This window comes from Cavia porcellus, unplaced genomic scaffold (genome assembly GCF_034190915.1).
Source record: "Cavia porcellus strain 051 isolate PalLab524CR breed Dunkin Hartley unplaced genomic scaffold, mCavPor4.1 scaffold_22, whole genome shotgun sequence".
In the NCBI taxonomy this organism is placed as follows: domain Eukaryota; kingdom Metazoa; phylum Chordata; class Mammalia; order Rodentia; family Caviidae; genus Cavia; species Cavia porcellus.
This window is the reverse complement of record NW_026947505.1, coordinates 15,350,578-15,371,331: the sequence shown is the minus strand read 5'-3', so window position 1 is coordinate 15,371,331 and position 20,754 is coordinate 15,350,578. Positions and strand designations below refer to the sequence as shown.

Sequence of the window (20,754 nt, the reverse complement as noted above, 5' to 3'; positions counted from 1 at the left end):
TGTTCTGGTGGTTGTGGGATTGTTTATATAGGAATAAATCATATTTACATGTGATTAATTTAAAAAGAATGTCCTTAGTTCATAATTTATAATCCCTGTAATATTTAGCAAGAAAAATTAGACCATATGTATATTCTCCTTTAACATCCACATTTTACCATCATAGTGTTTTTCACTCTGTTCTTAAATATATTTTCTAAAAAGTCCTGTGTACATTTTCATCTAATTACACAATACTTTTCATTTTGAAAAATCCTACTTACTGGAAAGGTCTTTCTTACATTAAAACAAATTATGTCATCCTCAGATCTCCACCCATCTTTCTAATCCTTCTTGCTGCTATTATTGAGAATAGATGAAATTCTTTTTAAAAATCTTCTTTGCTATATTGGAACAGAACTCTCAGTGTCTTCTTCCCCTTGTTTGTTTACTGAGCTGTTTTTCTTTTCTTTCCCTTCCTGAGCTGCAATCATTCAGCAAATCCTGTGGGTGGAACCGCGAAACGGTAACCTGAGTGTAAACCACCTGTCCTCCACCGTAGGCCACCATCTTGGCCCAAGTACCCCTGTCTGCACCTGGAAAATCACTGACGCTTCCTGACGGGGTAGCATTTCTTGTTTACCTTCATCCAGTTCCAATGCATTAGCCAAACTCACTGCTTATGTCCACCATCGGCTCTGCACTGCCCAGAAAGCCCTCCGCTCCGATGCCCCTGCCCTGGCCCAGCCTCCTCACTGCAGCTACCGTCTTGCACTCTGCCTCAGCCCCTCACACCTGATGGGCTCACACCCGCCGCTGGGGGCACAACACCAGCTCTTCTCTGTGTGTAGAGTACATCTGTCTTTCTGTCCCTGGCTTTTCTGCATGTAACAATCTGTTCAAACATCACCTCCCCGGAAAGGCTTTTCTACCTGTTGCTAATAGCTATACACTTCCTTCACTTTGCTGTTTATAACATCTATTATTATTTAAATTTTTAAGCTTTTTTTTTTTTGTCTTTTTCATTTTTATTGGTACCGGGGATCGAACTCACGACTGCCAGCTTGCAAGGCAGGCGCTTATGCCGCTGAGCTAAATCCCCAGCCCCTATTTTTAAATTGTTTATTATCACTCCTCCACTGTAAAATATTATTTCGAGGGGAAAGGGAATAATGCTTATCTTGTCTACTATTTTAAGTGTTTTTTACACAGTTGTGGAGGAGGAGTTCACACAGCAGGCAGGTGGTAGATGGTGATCTCTGGGTGTCCTCTGGAAGTTAACAGACACTTATTTCCTACGGTGAGGTAAAGCTTTCCCTAAGTGATCTCAGTGACTCATTTCACCTAGAATATTTGCACAAGTAATTGGTTGATGTTAAAGTGCCTGCTTTTTGCTGGGATTCTGGCCTTTGGACACCTCTTAGGCAGACAGCACCTTTCACTCCCAGTCCCCTAAAAATCTAGACAGGGAGGCTTTAGTGAGAATGCATAGTAGACAGTGTTTCATATACGTCAAAACTCAATTCTGTTGAATTAGGAGAGGCCTCTTGGAAGCTTACATAACCTGGCACGCTCTGGATTTTTCTCTAGCAGCTTTCCCGTCTATTCATTTTTCTTTGCATCTTTTCATTATAATAAGTATGACCCATGAGTTTCCCTGTATGCTGAGTCTTTATCCTTAGCAAATCAGTGAAACTGAGTGTGGCTTGGGGACCCTGACAGCCCTGAAGATGGTTACCTGTTCTCCCCAGCTGCAGGTAATCAAACAGAATTGCACGGAAAGCAACCCCCCAGCACAGTGAGACCTCAGTCTGGAGGTGACACCCGTTACGGAAGGATTCCCCACTCACGTGACCGGCCTGTAGATCTCCTTCACACCGATGAACTGCAGCTGTTCCATGATGTCCGGAATGCTTGCGCATCTGGTGAGATTAACTCTTGGGTAGTAAAGCAGGTAGGAGAGACACATTTCATTTCGGGTGCTTAGCCCTCCCTGCAAATGGAGGTATTTTATTTAGCAAAGTGTGTGTTACAGCAGTTTCGACACATGTAATCCAAAAACCACCAGCTTCATACATATCCTTCCAGTTCTGCAATGTCTTTTAAGAATTTTAAAAAATTAAAAGTAGTGATTTAAAAGACAGCCTTCAAAAAGACAATGATATACTCAAAAATTACCAGAAGTATTTCCAGCACTTTAAAAGTTGCTTCTATTAAATAATTTACTAATCTCCTTAAAGTTCTTCTGATATAAACTTCATATTGCAGGGAATGTCTCAAATGACAATGAGAATGTTTGGTGAACACAGTTCCCATCAATCAGTCTGATAGGCTTTTTCTGTTTTAAGCTGAATTTTTCTGTGTCTTCCTATTTATGAATAGCTGCATGCTCCAAAGGATGCAGATGGTACTTTATATCTAAGCAGTTAATAACTTGTTAAATTTTAACGAAAAAGATTCTCAGCAGAATAGATTCTACAGTGTTTATCTAATCTGGTCAGTTTTTACCACCAAACCATTAAACCTGAAAAGAGACAGAAAACTATGATCTGTACCAAAGAAGGAAAATTAAGTAGAAGCAGACTGTGAGAAGACACAGATGTTGGGTTTAGCAAAGACTTAAAAGCTATAAAACTGCATTCAAATAGTTAAAGAAAATATATTGAAGTAATTAAGGACAAATATATTAAAAATAAGAAAGCAAATAGGAAATGACACCAGAAAAAGGAAACAATAAAAAAAACTCCAAATAGAAATTTTACAGCTGAGAAGCTCAGAGGTTCTAAAGCTCAGTCAATAAATAAATAAACAAATAAATAAATGTAAAGTGCTGAGATCAGTGGCAGATTTGAGATGACAGAAAAAACAATCCATGAACTTGAAGAGCAGAAATGAACGCATTCAAAAAATGGAGAGAAAATGGGAAAAAAGCACTTAGTGAAAAGCACCGATTTACAGACCCAAGAAACTCAGCAAGTGCAAACACAATAGTGAAAGATTCAGAGGGAGACTCAGCACAGTCCTACCGCCAAAAGCTAAAGACAGGAGCATTGAAAGCACACATGACTTGCAAACAAATTGATATGGTTGACAACCAAGATTTCACTATAGACAAGGAAGGTAACAAAAAGACATTGGAGTTAACATAGTAAAATCCTGCAGGAGAAAAAACTGCCTATCAATAATTGTGTACCCGATAAATCCCTCTTTCAAGGCTAAAGGTGAAAAAACTTGCCATGGTCATATTGTTCATGGTTATGAATGACTGAAGTAGTTACCATGAAAGGATTTTATTAACTGGAAAGTCTTGCCCTTAATGAACAAGGCAGGATTGGGAGAAGCCAGATGACAAGTGAAATTGTAACTGAGGTTTTTGTAAATATCATGCTTTCCTGATCGTCATTGTAGTTCAGCTATTTTCGAGCTGGGATGGCCATTGGGTCGCAGCAAATTGTAGCGGAATTCTGGCCTTTGCATGTTGACATCACACAGTTCCTGCCTCCCTGGAGGGGGTGTGACTGAGTCATTCTCTCTCAGCAAGGGCATTGTCCAAGGAGGGCCACAGCTGTGACTGTCATCTTGTCCTCTGATATTCCCAGTAGCTGGTTTGCCTGTGGTGGCCTTGAAGAGGGAATCAGGCAGGGCACCAAAACACCCACGCCAATAAAGGATTTCACTGCGTTTCGAATTGACTGTTTCATACACACAAAAATTATATATATGAGAAAAATTATATCTGTGTTTTCAGCTTCAATCTCTCTTTTTCTTACTCTAGTCTAAGATGATCAGTATCGTAATATTTTGGTAAACTTTCTATGGCTTTTCCTTGTACTTCACATTCAGTTTATTGAAGTGTGTGTCCCTAATCAATATATGGTTTACTTGGGGTGTTCTTGGACTTTACCTGTGTGTTACATTGCACATATTCCCTGTAAATTTGCTCTTTGAATCAACATTATACTCTTCAGAAAGATTCACGTTAATACACGTAGCTTTACTTTATTAATTTTGTAACTGTATTCTATTTTATTATATGAATATACTAGAGTATATTTAATGATTTTCCTTTTTTTTAAAAAATGCAATACTTTATTTCTGTGATTTTCTTTTATCGGTACTGGGGATCAAACTCATGACCACATGCTTGCAAGGCAGGCGCTTATGCCATTGAGCTAAATCCCCAGCCTTTGATTTTCCTTTTGATGGATATTTTGGTTGTTTCTTGATTGGTTTTGTTTGCTCGCTTAGTTTTTGTTTTATTGAGGTTAGGCGTCAAATCCAGAACCTTGCACATACAGGATATCAAAACTCCCTATTATAAAATTACCCTAAATTTTCTTTACTAGAATTATACCAAATTTATAGAAGAACTGTTTGAGTAGTATTTATTTTACTGAGCCATTGTATTCATGAATGAGGCATCTTTTAATTTTTTAACTGTTCTTTAGTGCCTCACAATATTTATATCTTCCCCAGAGATGAAACACATTTAATGTTAGATTTCATTTCGATGTTATTTAGAATTTTAAATTGCATTATGCAACACAGTTTTTTTAACCTTAAAATGAAATTAATTTTACAATTAATTGTAGAGAGGGTTTTGGTGTATGAAACCGTACTATCTGTGAATAATGTATTTTACTTCTCCATGTCTTTCTTTCTGATCTGTGTATTCTGTGTTTTTTGTTTTTAATACAATGTTGAATAGAAACATTGGAAACAAATATCCTTGCATTCTTCATGAGTTTAGGGACATATTCCTAGCATTTAATTTATTTTAATGTTGACAACAGATTTTCCCATAGCTAACTTTTGTCTCATTAAGGGAACTCCCTGGTACTCTTGACTTGCTAAATATCTTTTTCTTCCCTCGGATTGACTTAAATTTCTACCTCTCTTCAGGGATCATATCCTTTCCTTTCAATTCCTGAATGGTGAAGGATGTCAATACATTTTCTAATTTAAATCAACTCCACAGCTTTTAGTTAGCTCCAAATTGGTTGCAGTATTAGCCTCGTATATAATGCAGAATTTTGTCTAAACTTTTCCAAAGATGCTTCTATCAGGTACCTGTTACTGGCCTCTCTCATACTGTCCTTGTAAAGCTTTTGTGTTAAGACTGTGTTAATGTCATAAAAGGAGTTGGGGGGAGGTGGTCTTTCTCTTTGTCTTCTCTGGAACAGGCTGAGTAAGGCACAAACTATGTATTTTTTGGATATGTGCAGGAATTTCCAATAAGTCTGTTGGGACCAGACTTCTGTTTGGGTCAGAAGTTCTTGAGTTCATGTCATTGGTTCTTCCTTTAAATTAACAGTAATTTACTGTCCAGAAGCAAGTAGACAGTCAGTGAATGACTGCATCTTATCATATTAGTGGGGAAAAACTAAAAGATTAAAGATAGATTTTTCATGAAAGAGTAATAAATTACACTGCAGTTATTACCATAGTATCATCAGGTATTTTGAAGTCTGATCAAATGTTTAAACATCTCTGATTTTACCTTTATGATGTTACATGCTCAAGGTTTGCAGGAATTTTGTTTCTAAAGGGCAATGTTTGTTATTTTTTTCTTTTAAACTCAAAGCAAATTCCTCATTTTCTGTAAATAAACTTTAATAATAGTGAAGATTTTCTTACCCATGTCATGCCAACTCTATCCTTTGTATTGTAGCGGCATTCTGTAATGAGGTTATCTCCCTAAAATATAAAAGTTAAAGCTTTCAGGTGAAGTTCAATGCTGCTTTATTTATCTAACATATTTGTATGCCAACAATGAATATTTGCTGTTTGAAAAGATGTAGCAAGTAGTTCAGGATTAGACCGCTGATTTGTTTAACACTGCTAGGTTTGTTAGAACAGTGCTCAAGGAAACAAACAAATAAGACTATGTGTTGAAGCCAGATTCTACGTGGGTAACCTGGTTAAGGAACTGAACAGCCCAGCACACTGTATTCATTTAAAAAAATGATACAAATAGCACTTACTTTGCACAACTATTGTGAAGAAATTAAACACCATAATACATGTGTAGTCCTTAGCAGAGATTAAAAACCTAATGAAATATTAGTCATAGTCGTGAGTTATTGTGATTACTTATTCACTAGATTACTTTCTTTAAAGCTCTTCATTTCTTTATAGCAGAATTGTGAGGCAAATTAGCAATAGCTAATTGTTCCAGAGCTTTCCCATCTTTTGAACATTAGAATGTCCATGGAGAATGATGTTTTATGGCCCTGCTCAAGTAAGCGCTGGAACTCTCTGCGGGCCAGAGGCAGCCATTCCTGGGCACTGAGCCCTAGACTTCCCTTCCCTGCCCTGCTACCGGGAGGGCTCAGCACACCTGCCCTAGACTGGCATACCAGTTAGGACGTGCTGAGACAACTGGACAAAACTGGGTGGAAAGTCCTGAGCCCAGTGTGACGAAAGAGATTGCAGCCCTCAGGAATTCTAACAAATTGCTGTCTCTCCAAGTTTATCTTCCCACTCTCAGAGAATACCACAGAACTCATGAAAGGAACATCAACCCGGAGCTGTGGATGTCAGCATTAGACAAGCATTAGAAAGAAGTAGCTCTCTTTTCTGCTCCTAACACCATCTGTGACACCGCTTCTCCCTGACCATTTCCCCATTTAGATTTGGATATAACTGGCATTTGTCCCAGCAGGACTTAGAGAAGATACTGCTTTTAGTGTCATCTCATGAGTAGGATGAGGATCTGTCTTTGCAGAGTAAAATAGAAATTCTATGAACTTGGTGGCTGTGGAATAAAAATTTAGGGAAACAAAGCCTTTTCAAAATTAAAATTTATCATAAAGTGTAAGATTCTCTCCTCTCCTTTACTTACCCCAGGTACTGTTGCAAGCTCTATCACACAGCAGGGTATAGTTAGCTATGTCTGAGTACCTTTGTCAAATGGAAGAAATACCCCTCTATACAGTTTTACTGAAATGAACCTTGTAAAAGAATTCTTGTCCCTTCCAGATAGCATAAAGAAATTCTGATTTTACCCTTATCATAATTGCAAGCGAAAGCATCACTAATTGGAGTATTGATTTTTTTTTTTTAAAGGGTAAGGTTTAGTGATTCGAACTTGAGGAGTTTGTTTTTTAAATCAAGAACTTGAACTGCCTCAGGAATAGAAAGAAAAAATGAGTTTCGGGTTTGGAAAGCAGATCAAACACATTCACCCTGAGTTACACAACAAGCATGGTGGGCGGCTGTGAGATTGCGGATACAGTGAGCACCTATTTCCCCGGAGGAAACCTTGCTGCATCTCAGCTGATGTGGGGCTCATGGCTTCTATACCATTCAGGGAAAAAGAACCAAAACATGCATACTGGCAAGATTGTTTGCTCTTCCTTTAGATACTGAAACTCTTGGAAATTGAAGTCGAAATCGTCATCATAAGCAAGTAATTTCATTTCCTTCCCTTTGCGAAAATGCCGCAGCCTGACGCCTCTGCCAGCGAGGTGAGCGTGCAGAAGAACCGCAAACACGTGGATTCCATTCGGCTTTTCAGCCTCCAGAGCCTGCGGGGACACCCGGAAGACAGGATCAGCCCAAACAAGCACAGTTCAGACAGCCCAGGCTGAAACAGACTTGGAGGGACCGCGGAGAAGAAAGCCAAGCCAAGGCAGTCGCCAAATGCTTTGAACGCGAATTGTTCCACGTTCTCTTTGCAAAGCAACATTTGCTGGGAGATGAGAAAGCACATCTACAAGACCGCTCCTTCTTCCTGCTTTTAGGTGGGCAAGAGGCAGTCAACACTCCGGGCTAGACGATTCCAGCACAGTAGTAAGCTGGAAATGCAAACTCTAAAAAGGCAAGTTTTCCTCTCTTTTCCAGATAAAAATTCCAGAGAACTCAGGGGAATTAAACATAGCATTATGGTCTTGGAGTTAGTTTCTATCATCATGGGAGTTTGAATCACAGTCTAAATAACTCAGAAGGACATAATCTGTGCACTCTACCCATCTGCCATGCTGTCCACACCTACAGTGTCATGCAGTGCATAAAGACTGTGATCCTGCTGAAATACTTTTTTCAGTAAGAAACTAGAAATGGAAATAGTTATTGTCAAATGCTTATCCAGGACACTGTCTTTTGTCATATGCATTTGTATATTAGTTGGTCTTGCTCTTGGGTGAAAGAAGGGAAGGAAGCAAAGAAGCAGAGTAAAAAATGAAAATGAGTGATGGAAGATATAAATGTGACTAAAAAGGAGAGGCTGTGGATTTAGATCAGCAGCACAAGCATCTGCCTGGCAAGTGTGAGATTGTGAATTCCATCCCCAGTACCAAATGAATGAATGAATAAAATAAAATAAAATAAAAGTGACTAAAAGGAAAAATTGAGAAGAGAGTCTACATCAACACAGATAAGAGGTGCAAAAGATGGAATAAAGTGTCCAACATGAAACAAAGGAGGTGGGAGTGGGGGGGCAACCTCAAGGTCCCCTGGCTCCCAAACCCGGTGCCTGCAGGATCAAGGTTGGAAAATGCAGTCAGAGGTGCTGCTGGAATTGCAGTAATGTTTTCACATCGTTCCCAGAGGAAAAGGGATAAGAAAGAAGCAGGGAACAGCCTCCAGGACACAGGTTAATCTCTAGAGAGCAGCTTCCAGACACAGGCGTGGCCTACCTCTTGTAGGCATTCCAGGGTGCAGTGGCCCTCAGAGCGGAACTCGGGCATCCCTGGAGGGATGGTGTGGAAGAGGCTCACCCAGAGGCCAGCCTCGATCACCCCAGCATCATACTTCCTTAAATCCGTAGTGTGGTACAGCCTCAGCCCAGAACTGTCTATCAAGCCTGCAACATGAACACACAATTAAAAAACAAAGTTCTCATAGCCCATTAAAATGCATGTGCATATGCCTTGAAAATCATGGAGAAAAGCAATACAAGCAGAGATCATGAAAGGTAACAATCAGCTTTTTAAACAGAAACTAAAATGTGAGTTGCCATGTTGTCTGCAACCACTGTAGATGTGTACACATGCTATGGGGACAATGTTTGCTAACTGGCTGACATCTTTCACAATTATCCAACATAGAGACAGTGGAAATTCTAAGTCTAAATTATTAGAATACAGACTAACCCTCCTCTCCTGTGAAAGTTTATTTTGTATAGTTCTAAAGTGAAGTTCTAATAGTGGAAGATAGAGGGGCAAGTCCCTTGACTTCAAAACCATATGGTGGACAGAGAAGATTACTGAAGTTTAACTTCCTTATAGTTTGTAACCCTTCTCTTACTCAGAAGACAGTCATTTAATCAACAGCCAATGAGATCTATGATGTGAACAGTACACATAGGCATTATGGGGTTAAAGGTGAACAAGACACTCTCCTTGCTATCACGTAGTTACCATAAAGAGGGAGAACTTAAAGATCCCGTGCATTAACTTTGAAATTAATTGGCCCCTTCCCCAATGAAAACTGAGTTTGCACCGATAGCCTTGGAAAATTTGTTTTGTCAAGGGAGACTTTCTAGACCACCCACCATACATTGCTGGCTAGATTAGGTCATCAATTAAACACTCATTGTACCAGTGCTTGTCTGTTAGGTAACTGGTAATATATAATTTTATATTCGTTGCTATGATTTCTTTATTGTTTTTCTTTCCTAGTGGACTATAATTTAGATGAGATGGGACATGGTGTGTACTTCACTTATGTGATATCCTCAAACACAGATCCAGCATATTGTTTAGTGCTCACTACTGGTTGGATAACTGCACAAAATGAAATAAGATAATTACCTAGAATTGCTTCTGCTGATAATTTTGTATTGAATCTATCAGTTTTTCATTTGGGAACATTACATAAATAAATTCCAAAATCAAGTGCGTATCTTTATATCTACTGAACAAATACTTGAGAATATTTATGACTTGCCCATGAAACAACAAAATGCTTAGCACTTTTTAGTGTGATGACTTTTTCATAGGTACAGTTAGAAGGAAAATATTTCATAAGCCTTGTGGGTTTGGAACTCAATTTATATAACAAATGAAAAAAGTCTATCATTCCACTTCCTGGTACACAGTACAGAAAAGATTTGATGAGTGACCAAATGTCCCCATGTGCTTTCTGGTGTTGGTGAATAATGCCTATCATCCCAGTGTAATCATAAATGAGCGCCCTCTTTTACTCTGAAAAGTATCCTAGTTCAGATGACTGATGTACAGATTAACCTTTTCTAGTGTTTCCTATTTTTTTTCTCTTTGTTAAGACAAGAGTTGCAAAACTTTTAAAACCCAAACTATATAAAGGCAAAATACATAAAGAAAGAACTCACCTTTCTTATGTGTTGGATTATCATAATGGACTTCTAGAAGTACATAATGAGGATCTAGTGGAGTGCCAAGGGATAATCCAACATGAGGTGGGTAGGAAAAACCCTAAATATGGAAAATTCCATGAGATAGTTTCTTACGAAAATCCCCATGAGACCTCCACTGTGTTCATAAATCAACAATTCTCAGAAATCATTCCAACTGTGCAGAATTCCATTAATCAATCATTGAAAATAGTCTTTGCCTACTTAAACAGAAACATGCCACTCTGATACATGCAGAGAGTACAAGTTGCTGCACTTGTAAGTATGAGGGCCGTATCTGTGGTGAAAGAACACAACCCATTAATTGTGCTACATCTCAGCCAGCATTTGCCCACCTCTCCACCAATGGCCCAGGCGAAGATCACGGTCTCGCAGGTGAGGAAGGCGTCAGGCATGTTTGGGTGGTAGCACTCGTGGCCGTAGTCCAGGACACTGTCGTTAAAGCCACTGCTGCACTGATAGAGCAGGATGTGGTGGACCAGGCTCTCGTGGCCTCTGTGTATCACTGGCTCCACCTACACAAACACAAACGAGAGAGGATGGGATAAAGACAGCAGTAACATCCAGAGCCAACCCCAAACTGCCCTCAGGAATTAGTCCTTCTTCAGGGATGTTCTTTGCAGCGATGGAAAGCTTACAAGGTTCAAGGCTGATCTGCTCTGGAGACAATGAAGACGATAATGATGATGGTAACAGCCAAGACAGGATCACTGTTGACTCCACATATAACTATTCGCTGATCTGCTTCTGCTCTTATTTTTAACTGGCCTTTGTTTCCCTTACCCATTCATCTGAACAGTTATTTCAAAACCTCCCTGCTCGCTTCCAGACTTCACTGGGCAGTATTTCTCCTCCTCCATTTTTCATGCAGGAAAAATAAGCCTTCTTGTCTCTCCCAGTCTTTCTCTCCTCTACCTTAAAATGCTATTTTTACTTATTCCCATTGGAAAGGATGAGATCTTGTTTGTTTTTTATGTACATGAGCTGCATACAATGTACAGCTCAATGCTGGGTATTTTTAGTTGAGAGCTGAGGATCATACTTTAATTATTTTATTATTAGAGTTGAGAAGAGAAATAAGCATCATTAGGAATGTGGTCCCGTGACACTGCTCAGTTAGGAGAGAGGAACTAGAGAGCAATTCAATACAATGGACAATGAAGTGGGCGCTGATACTGAACACGGTTCACATAAACGTGCTCCTCCCACTTCCCTTCTGTAAGCTTCCTTCATAACTCTTTTCTGCTGGAGTCCAGCATCCTGCAAACCAACCCAGGCTGAGCTAAGCACACCCAGAGAGCCCAGAGAGCTCTGTATCCAGATGAAAGTGGATCCCTGCAGCTAGCCTCCGTGGGCTGCAGCTGGGGCCAGCAGTTAGAAGGGTTTTTGACTAAAGCCTGGTGAGCTTCTAGATTTCCAGGCTGTTAGCTGCCTGAGACCTCAGTGTGACTTCTTTTGGCCCCAGCTAATCAAATGCAGAAATGCCACTTTGAAATCCCTGCTTGGCCCCTACTTTAGATTAGCATATTTAGATAATGTGCTATTTCCCCCTAATTTTTAAATTTTTCTCTTTTGCAGGAAAGCCTAAGCAGCTGGAGGAAGAATAGGAATGTACTAGATGTTGGAATTTATGTTTTGTTTCATGTTCCCTAGTGAATCTTTCCATATCTATCTGCGTGTATATTCACAGAAGAAGCATTGTACATAGTCTTGCTTGAGCTTGTCTCATCTCTACAAGGTCACAGGCTCTAAAGGTAGAAACGATTTTCTACTTTATTTAAAAATGACAGTTATTGCTTATTCATAGTTGCAAAACAATGAATGCACAGACGGCTAACCAAACATTTAAATGAGAATTTAGTGTCCACATCTAGCCTGAGCTCTCTTGTGAGACTAGACGTGGGTATCTGAATACTCCAAGGACAGAGCACTGCTAATATATTTGTCAAGAGCAAGTCATTCAGATATGGGGGACTTTTGCCAAGAACCTTCAAGTTCAGGCAGAACCTGAGGGTGGTACTGAGCTCTCAGGCAGGTCTGCGAAGGAGGCTTTTGGGCAAAAGAGAGTAGGCAGTTGCCAAGACAGCTCAGGACCAGAGACCAGGGGCTGGTATCTTTATAGGAGAAAGGAAAAGGAGAGTTTGCATACAGAAGAGATGGCCATGGGTTCACGGGGACAGAGATGAGTCACCACAAGCCAAGGAATGTCAGAAGTCACCAGAAGTTGGGTGGGACAAGGAAGGATCCTCCTCCACAGCTTTTGGAGTGAGGCTGGCTCTGCCCATGCCTTGATTTCAGACCTCGAAGTCTCCAAAGACGGAAGTGGATGCATTTCTGCTATTTCAAGTTATAGTCAATTATTACAACAGTCCTAGGAACCTGACACAGCCCCTAGCCTTGATCTTCAATTTTCTACCACAAACTAACAATTGGTAGATTTGTTACTTTAAGCCAATGTCATGATTGTCCCAAAAGTATTTGTGATCAGATTTACTCACAAATATAAATGTTTCCCTTAATGATTGAGGTTAAATATTTTCTTTAGCTATAGACAAATATATATTTCTTTTGCTCTAGTTTTCAGTATTTGTCGGGTGCCTTTGTTGCCCAAGCGTGCTGAGCTATACATGAGAAACACAGGACACAGAGACGATCTCTTCTGAGCAATTTTCTTACATTCATTATTCCATTTAAGATGTGGTTCCTTGCTTGTTGAAACATGAGTGGAACACAGCTCTCCAAAAACAACCTGCAGCTCAATAAACTAATAATTAAGACAAAGAGAGAGAGGTGATGGGTGGAATCTGTAATGAGCTGGAAATTTTGTAAATCCCTCTCACTTCTCTTCTTGCCTCTTCTTGTTCTTGGCACCCTGCTTCATATCCCACTGCAGGCAGAGCTCGCTGTCCACACAAAGCCCGTAAACTCTCTCTGACAGAGGGCATCCAAAGGTTTCCTGGCTCCCAAAGTGGTGCTGCTCATGAAAACATCAAATGGGATGTAGAGGAAGGAAAGGGAAGCACTGAGAAGCAGGAACCAAAGAGAAATGATTCGCCCCTTGTTGCGATCCTGGATTCTTACAAGGGAGCACGTGGAAGGGACACTTTCCAGCACATGGGAGAGGTCAGTGTTCAGTGAGACAGTAAAGTCAGCACAGAGAGAAAGATCAAAGGCAAGACGGTATCAGCAGGGATTTTAATATCTAAATTCTTTGGGGGAACTGGGTGAATCTCTGCATTCTGTTATTCAGCCTTTCCTCTTAACTGATGAATCAACATATTCCTTTCTTTTTCTTAGGTTAGTTCAACTTGGGTTTCTACTATTTGCAATCAAAAATCCTAATAAGCGAACACCAGCCTGTATCCTCATCATATCGGTATGCACACGTGTTACACATGAGCTACTTCAAATTGTCTTTTATCTTTCTCTCACAAACTTTGCCACATAAAATTGCTTTTGTTGTACTCTTTTCTTTTATTTACTAGTTCTTAATTGGATCTGGGTAAGTTAATGATATAGTAACATCAGTAAATGCCCAGGAAAGAGCTGTATGGGAGGAAAAAAAAACCATTCCCTCTAATGCACACAATTACCCCTTGCTTCTAATTCTTGGATTTCCACACAGATGCTTAGTAGAAGGCTGCTGTGCTTCAGGAGTAATCAAAGTCCCTTGAGTGACTTAGCACATAAAGATTTGCTAAGAGTGCTTTGTATCTGAACCTGAGTTAGGTAAGACCTTTTCCAAACACCTCAGGAATATAAAAAACAAAACAAATGCCTTTTAACCAAGTTACAAGTGACATGTTTCATGTATGTGTTGTTCCTTGAATTTTAACAGGGGATCATGATTGATACATAGCTTCTGGTCCAACATTAATATGTGTTAATACGTCTGTACATGTTAAGTCAACTGAGATACTGAATAAACCAGCTTGCACATATAACTCTGAAAACTTTTAAATTAATGCATGAATATCCAGCAAGGAGTAGTTTGTTGGAGGTAAGGAGGCTGAGTTCTCTTCTTGAATGTGCCACCAACCAGCAGTGTGAGGACTCTAAGCAAGTTACATGTCACTTCTCATTAGTGCCTCTGTCCCATCCAGCTCTTCTTAATCAATCTCTCTCTCTCTCTGTCTCTTCCTTTAACTATATAGCTTTAGATACATATGGATATAGATAGATGTATATATACATATAAGAAGAGAGGGATATAGTCTACATATATTCATTTAGCCCTCAGAAAGATCCTTATAAAACTATTCCTTGTTTTATACATGGAAAATAAAGCCTGTGTCAGTTACCAAACTTCCCCAATGCCAGAGCCAAATCCGTCCTGGTGTCCAGATCAGGGACCCTTCCCCAGCGCTGTCCTGACTCATGTGTTCCCTGGCAGCAGAGTGGAAGGGACAGTGCTGGTGCTTCACCAGGACCATACCGAGTACTGTCACCCTTTTCTGTGCCCTCACCACCCACATTCTGTGCTGGGTGCCTTCTATCTAGTCACTGTGTGACTTTCTTCAGCAGACTCCCTTTGCAGACAGCAGGAAGTGCCATGAACCGCACAACCCCTGAATAGCTAAATGGTACCCGAAGTGACATGCGGCAGGCCTGCCTCCGACAGGACAAACTCCACGTCACTGATGTCCCACGTGGGATAAGGCGAAGGTTGGAACCACAACCGCCCACACCCGAGCTCAGTTATTCTTTCCCAGCCTTTGTCCTCACCCGCAAACACACACCTACACAGTGTGTCCTGGAACTTCCTTAACAAGCCACTTGCACACTAACCTGTGTCTGGATAGGCTGCACCTAGGAACCCAGCCCAAGTCAAGTCGCACAGTGAAAAGCAGTTTTGAGCTATACACTCTTAGGTTTCAGCATGACTTCATTACTTTTCACTTCTGTTTCCTAATTGGTTAACTTCTCTGTATCTCAGTTTCCTCATCAGTGGGTCAGTGATAATAAGGCTTATGTATAATGCTACCTGAGAATTAAATTGTTGGCATGTGAAGTAATAGCACCTTAGAGTTTCTCAAATATTTATCCTGGCATCAACAGCATAAGTTGGATACCACCTTTTAAATGAATTTTTAATATTGTACCCTCATAGACAGCAAGTGTAGCTATGTAACTAATTTGTTCACAAGCTCCATATTTCAAAAGCTAATTTTATAGCATGTATAGCACAAATATTCTGACAAAAATGTTGCCAGTCAAACCCATTACAGCAAACTTTGTAATTATATGAAGTATACATTTGTGGCATTTGATCTTCTAATTTGCATGTATATATAAGATCCAGTAAAGTTCTCTAGAGTTCTTTTTCTTAAATATAACCTATTTTTTTCCAAAAGAAAATCATATACTTTATGTGAGTTTATAAGTACTACTGAGTATAAACTTTGTTATCCTTTTGATGTAGCAATATCTTGTCTCAAAAATGAATAATCGTTCATTCATTCCACTAGCAAAATCCCAGTGTTCCTTCTACCCTTAAGTCTCTATCTGTGTCTACCTGCTTTGTGCTCTTTGCTGGCTTCTGAAGGAGGGAACAGTAACACAAAAACATAAATCCGACAGTCATAGGATCCACGGTGTCAAACAACGGAGAAGCTAAGGCAGAGAATAATGCTTTTTTGGATGCCTTCCAGCACCACACCCTCGGTGGACCAGCCCACCAGGACCCTGCACTTGTTACTCCACGTCTCTGAGAGTGATCCCCCACTCTCCTGAGTTGCCTAAATCCATTTACATAATCCCATCTCTGACATGAGAAGGTGCTAATCCACTTACAGGGAATCCCTGGATCAAGCTTGGTGGCCAGGAGTCACCCTCTGCCTTCCCTTGGCAGGGAAAGAGAAAACACTCCCAGCTGTGGGGGTTCGTGCCACGTACTCTCCGCCACTCGGAACAGCAGCCTCGCTATTCACATTACACAACATCAATACAAAAAACAAAACAAACAAAAAAAAAACCAGAAAAAGAAAGAAAAGAGTTCCAAAGATAATGCATGGTTGAAACTACATCTATAATATGTTTGAAAACCGCTTTCTTTCAAAACAACAGTGAGTATTTGGAACATGACACGACTCACCCCGTTTCCCATTTCCCTTCCTCAGATGTCTTGCAGTCACACCTGTCACCCTGGTCCACACTTCCCGTCCCTCTCACCCAAAGTCAACCCCAGCCCCTGCTTATCCCCTGGATGCTTCTGCGGTCTGATTGTATCCCCCACACCATACGCTGCAACTCTATGCTGGTGACAGTCCTAAGAGGTGGTGCTTTGGGGACGTGACTGAGCTATGAGGGCAGAGCCCTTGTTAGGGGTGTGATAGCTTTGTCTTTATGCCTCCCACCACGAGGACGCAGCGAGGAGGGTCCGTCTTGAAATCAGAAAAAAACTCAGCATTTAGCAATGCCGAGGCCACTTTTGAAAAGAATTACAAGGTATTATTTTATTTTATGAACATGCATTAATCCAACGTGGTCATGAGATTCAGAGTTGTGCTTCAGCACACACCCAGCACGTGTGGATCCAATCAGGCTAGGAACACCTCCTCCTTCCTGTCACTATTTTTATGTTTGGAACCTTCATCCTCTAATCCTCCAGAGCCTCATAGTATCAGTATCTTCAGGCTTGGATTCCCTACAATCCAGAGCTATGAGAAATAGCCTTTTATTCTTAATAACTGACCTGGGTTAGTGTATTAGGTCATAGCAGTGCACAGGGACTGAGGCAGATGCCCAGACCTTGCCTTCCGGACAACACTGGCTCCCAGCCGGACAACCTTTCTGAATCAGCACTTTCCCTTGTCAGTGCCAGGACCCGCGGCCAGGGGTCCGCATGGCTCATCCCACAGGGGACCAAGTCAACACTTTAATTCCTGACATTCAGGGCCACTGTCACTGGCTATGTGTTGCCTACGCAGTCACTTGCGGTGAATTCCCAGTCACAGAAATCCTTTCCTTCTGTGGAACACGTTCGCTTTCACTTCTGTGACTTCACTCACGCTGTTTTTCCATCCAGTAAGTCCCTGCTACTTCCTGTGCTGCTACTCATTTCCAAAAGCCCAGGCTTTGTTTCTGCCGGGTGCTTTTGTGGGTTACTTTGGCGCTTATCTTCCCTGTTCCTCCGAGTTTCTCTCAGGAGGCCATAAGGACTACAGGGAGGCCTGATGCCGAAGACTTTGGAATCCAAAGGCTGCCACCTAGTAACTGTGAGACCTAAGGCAAACTGGGCAACCTTAGTGAAATTCAGCTTTCTTACTTATAAAATGGAAACACAAATCAACTTTTAAGTCGTTATAAAAATTAGAGAAGAAATGTGTCTAGCACATCATCTATAGTAAATGGTAAAGAAAACTATACTGACTTCCACACAAGTTAGTAGATGTATAGGCTGTGGAATGCAGTGGCTTCATACATAATTCTTGCCTTAGTTAGAACATTAAATCATTGTTTTATCACTTGCTGCCAATACATTACATGCAACGGTTTCAAAGCCTTTATTGAGCGTGTGTGTAACTGATGTAAAAATATAACTTACATTTTCATAGATGTGAACTGTTTTCTTTCTTTTTTTTTTTTTTTTTTTTTTGGTCTTTTTCCTTTTTATCGGTACCAGGGATTGAACTCACGACTGCCTGCTTACAAGGCAGGCGCTTATGCCTCTGAGCTAAATCCCCAGCCCCAATGTGAACTGTTTTCAACTGATGAATTATTTTTTAGATTGACCTGTATTTTGAACTCGGGCAAGTCATAACCAAATGTGCATAGAATACATATAAAATATATATTTAGCTGCATACTGCAGAAAAATCTTCCAGAGTTGTTCATTTGCTGTTGTTTGGTAAGTACATGCCTTCAAAATAGCAATGACATCACAGGAAGGAAACACATCTCGATTTCTGTTGGTCCTACACAGGATAGGCACATGGCCCAATACATATTACAGAAAATGAAAACCATAGAAGCAGAAAACATCATATAAACATAGAGCTGTGTCACACAATGTCAGCGGAGGCAAAACTGAGCCATAAAATGTACCCATTTGCCATCTTTCTTTCATGTAACCCATCCTCACATGCGGGACAGGTGGACTAAAGGTATCAGGAGACACCACTCTGCTACTCAAAGGTGAGTGAATTAGCAAAACAAAGGAAAGGTCATTCGCACTCTTTGTGTCGTGATAACCCCCATACTATGAAAAAGCTCAACAGTAAAAATGGGCACAGTACAAAAGGAAAAGCTTTATAGAAAAGAGATCCAAATGGTTACACACAAGAAAGGATGGGCCAGGTCTGATGGCTCAACCTGTAACTCCACACTCCAGGAGACACAAGCAGGAGGATCTAAAGTTTAAACCCTCCCAGGGCAACAGCAATTTAGCAAGATCCTGGCTCACAGTAAGAAAATAAAGAAAGAAAGGAAAAAACAAAGGGCTGGGAATGTAACTCACTATGAAGTCCTTGGGTTCACTCCCAAGTAAACTGTATGCACACGTGCGTACATACACACACACAGAGGGATGTGTTTACACACTCATAGATGTTAAATTAATATTTAAGTACATGGAAATGAAAACATTAACATAATCTTTTTAGTCTATAAGATTGGCAACATTTTAAATCTGCTAATAGACATTGTTGGGTAGAAAAAATGTAATGGAATAAAACTAGAAATGCTTTAAATTATAATTAATTAAAAAGTACTAAACTCAAATAATGGAATATCACACAGTCATTAAAAAGATAGATCTATACATAGAAGTGGAATATTTCTAAGAAGGTACTACTAAGTACAAAAACAAATGTCAAAATATATCTTATCAGGATCTAACGATAAAAGCAAAGGGAGAAAGAGAGAAAGACAGGTATGAAAATAAACATACAAACACATAAAGTTATGTGACTTCATATGTATAGAAATTCCAGAAAAGTAAGATAAAATATTAATCATGAGCATTGAAGGAAGAACTTGAATGACAAATTAGGACATTTTGATTTCTAGTTTCTAAAAATCTATATTTTTCATTTTTACAATGAGCAAATGTTAGCTTCAGAATATTTTGTAGAATTCTGGTTTCATCACTTACCAAATCAAATATCCCACTTGGGCTGGAAGCCTTGAGAGCAGATTTAGGCTGAGAAAACTCTTTTTATTTAAGCCATTTACTCATTAATTATTACTCTGCATACAAATGTTAAATTAAAAATAATATAAAAAGGAAAAAGTATTTTGCATTGACAGAATGATTTTTAATTTTAATTCTTTTTTTAAACTGAAACATAAAAATACAACAATGCATGACATAATACATATATGCATCATGTAATGTTTAAGTGAAGCTGAACATAGCTTTCTGCTCAAACAATTACCCTTTCTCCATGGCAAGATTCAAAATCTTTCCCTGTCATTTTTTGAAATGCACGGTTGGGAATCGCTAAGCCATCACGCTGCGAAGGCGGAGCACGTGCTCTGCTCCTAGTTCGCTGTAACTTTGAGGGAGGAGAAGTGGATCAATAGGAAAAAAAGACTTCGGAAGTTTTTATTGCTTCCTCCCTGCTTTAGCTCTAAGGCTATGATAAATATACTGCAGGTGCAGGGAAAGTTAAGGATGACGTATCTAGGTACCTAACCAGTTTTTATACATAGTTGGCATACGTAAGATGAGTTATGGGTGGGAGTATGGCAGGAGCATTTGATGAGCTGCTGGCCCTGCCCTCTGTGGAGCTTTGCTATCTCATGTAATTGCCATGATCGCCTTGTGCACAGGAGAAAGAGCCTCACCCTGTGTGTTTTCTACTTGTATGCGGAGTAATAATTAACCAGAGCAGTTTTGGTACCAGGTCCTGGAACAACATACCGTATGCTTTCTCCGAAAACTCAGTTATATCCTCTGAGGTTTTAAGCCATTAATAAAACAGCCTAAATGGAAAGAAAATCTTCTCAGTAATACTCACTGAGGCTTTAGGCTGTTAGTAACATGGTTTAAATAAAAAGTTTTCTCAGATCAAATCTGCTCTCAAGGCTTCCAGCCCAAATGGTAGGAGGTGGCACATGGGCCCCCTTCCACCTGTCCTCCAAGATCCCAGAAAAGACCCCAAAACCCGCTTTGGCCTGTGCCCCTTGTTTTGTGTTTTTTTACATCACTCTCTTTGGTCTCCTTTGAAGTTGTTCTTGCTGTGTTGTTATTGGGGGAGGGGCATGGTGTTTATTTTATTTTGCTTTTTTCACGATTTCAAAGCCTAATAATTCTACCAGTGAAAGAATAGAACCTCATTACTCACAGATGAGCCTGATGATAAAACGCCTCAGCTCCAAATTAGGAAAAAAACCATTTTTCTTTTAGTCCAATACAACTTACGTATAAAAGCAAGTTAAGCCTGCCAATTTAATTCTGTATCTTTTACAACTAACTTCCTCTTCTTCAAACTGTT

The 20,754-nt window shown here is 40.0% G+C and overlaps 1 protein-coding gene across 3 annotated transcripts in view; it reads right to left on the bottom strand.

The window, feature by feature from the left end:
- The window catches only part of Moxd1 (monooxygenase DBH like 1), a 79,272-nt gene that overhangs the window by 11,363 nt on the left and 47,155 nt on the right, over nucleotides 1-20,754 (bottom strand). For all 3 annotated transcript variants that reach the window (XM_063233480.1, XM_063233479.1, XM_003468463.5), the window contains exons 5-10: nucleotides 10,651-10,830; nucleotides 10,274-10,376; nucleotides 8,619-8,785; nucleotides 7,317-7,508; nucleotides 5,617-5,676; nucleotides 1,830-1,972 (exon numbers count right to left, since the gene is read on the bottom strand). In XM_063233480.1, coding sequence (XP_063089550.1) covers nucleotides 1,830-1,972; nucleotides 5,617-5,676; nucleotides 7,317-7,508; nucleotides 8,619-8,785; nucleotides 10,274-10,376; nucleotides 10,651-10,830 — 845 coding nt within the window. The remainder of the gene's footprint in view (nucleotides 1-1,829; nucleotides 1,973-5,616; nucleotides 5,677-7,316; nucleotides 7,509-8,618; nucleotides 8,786-10,273; nucleotides 10,377-10,650; nucleotides 10,831-20,754) is intronic.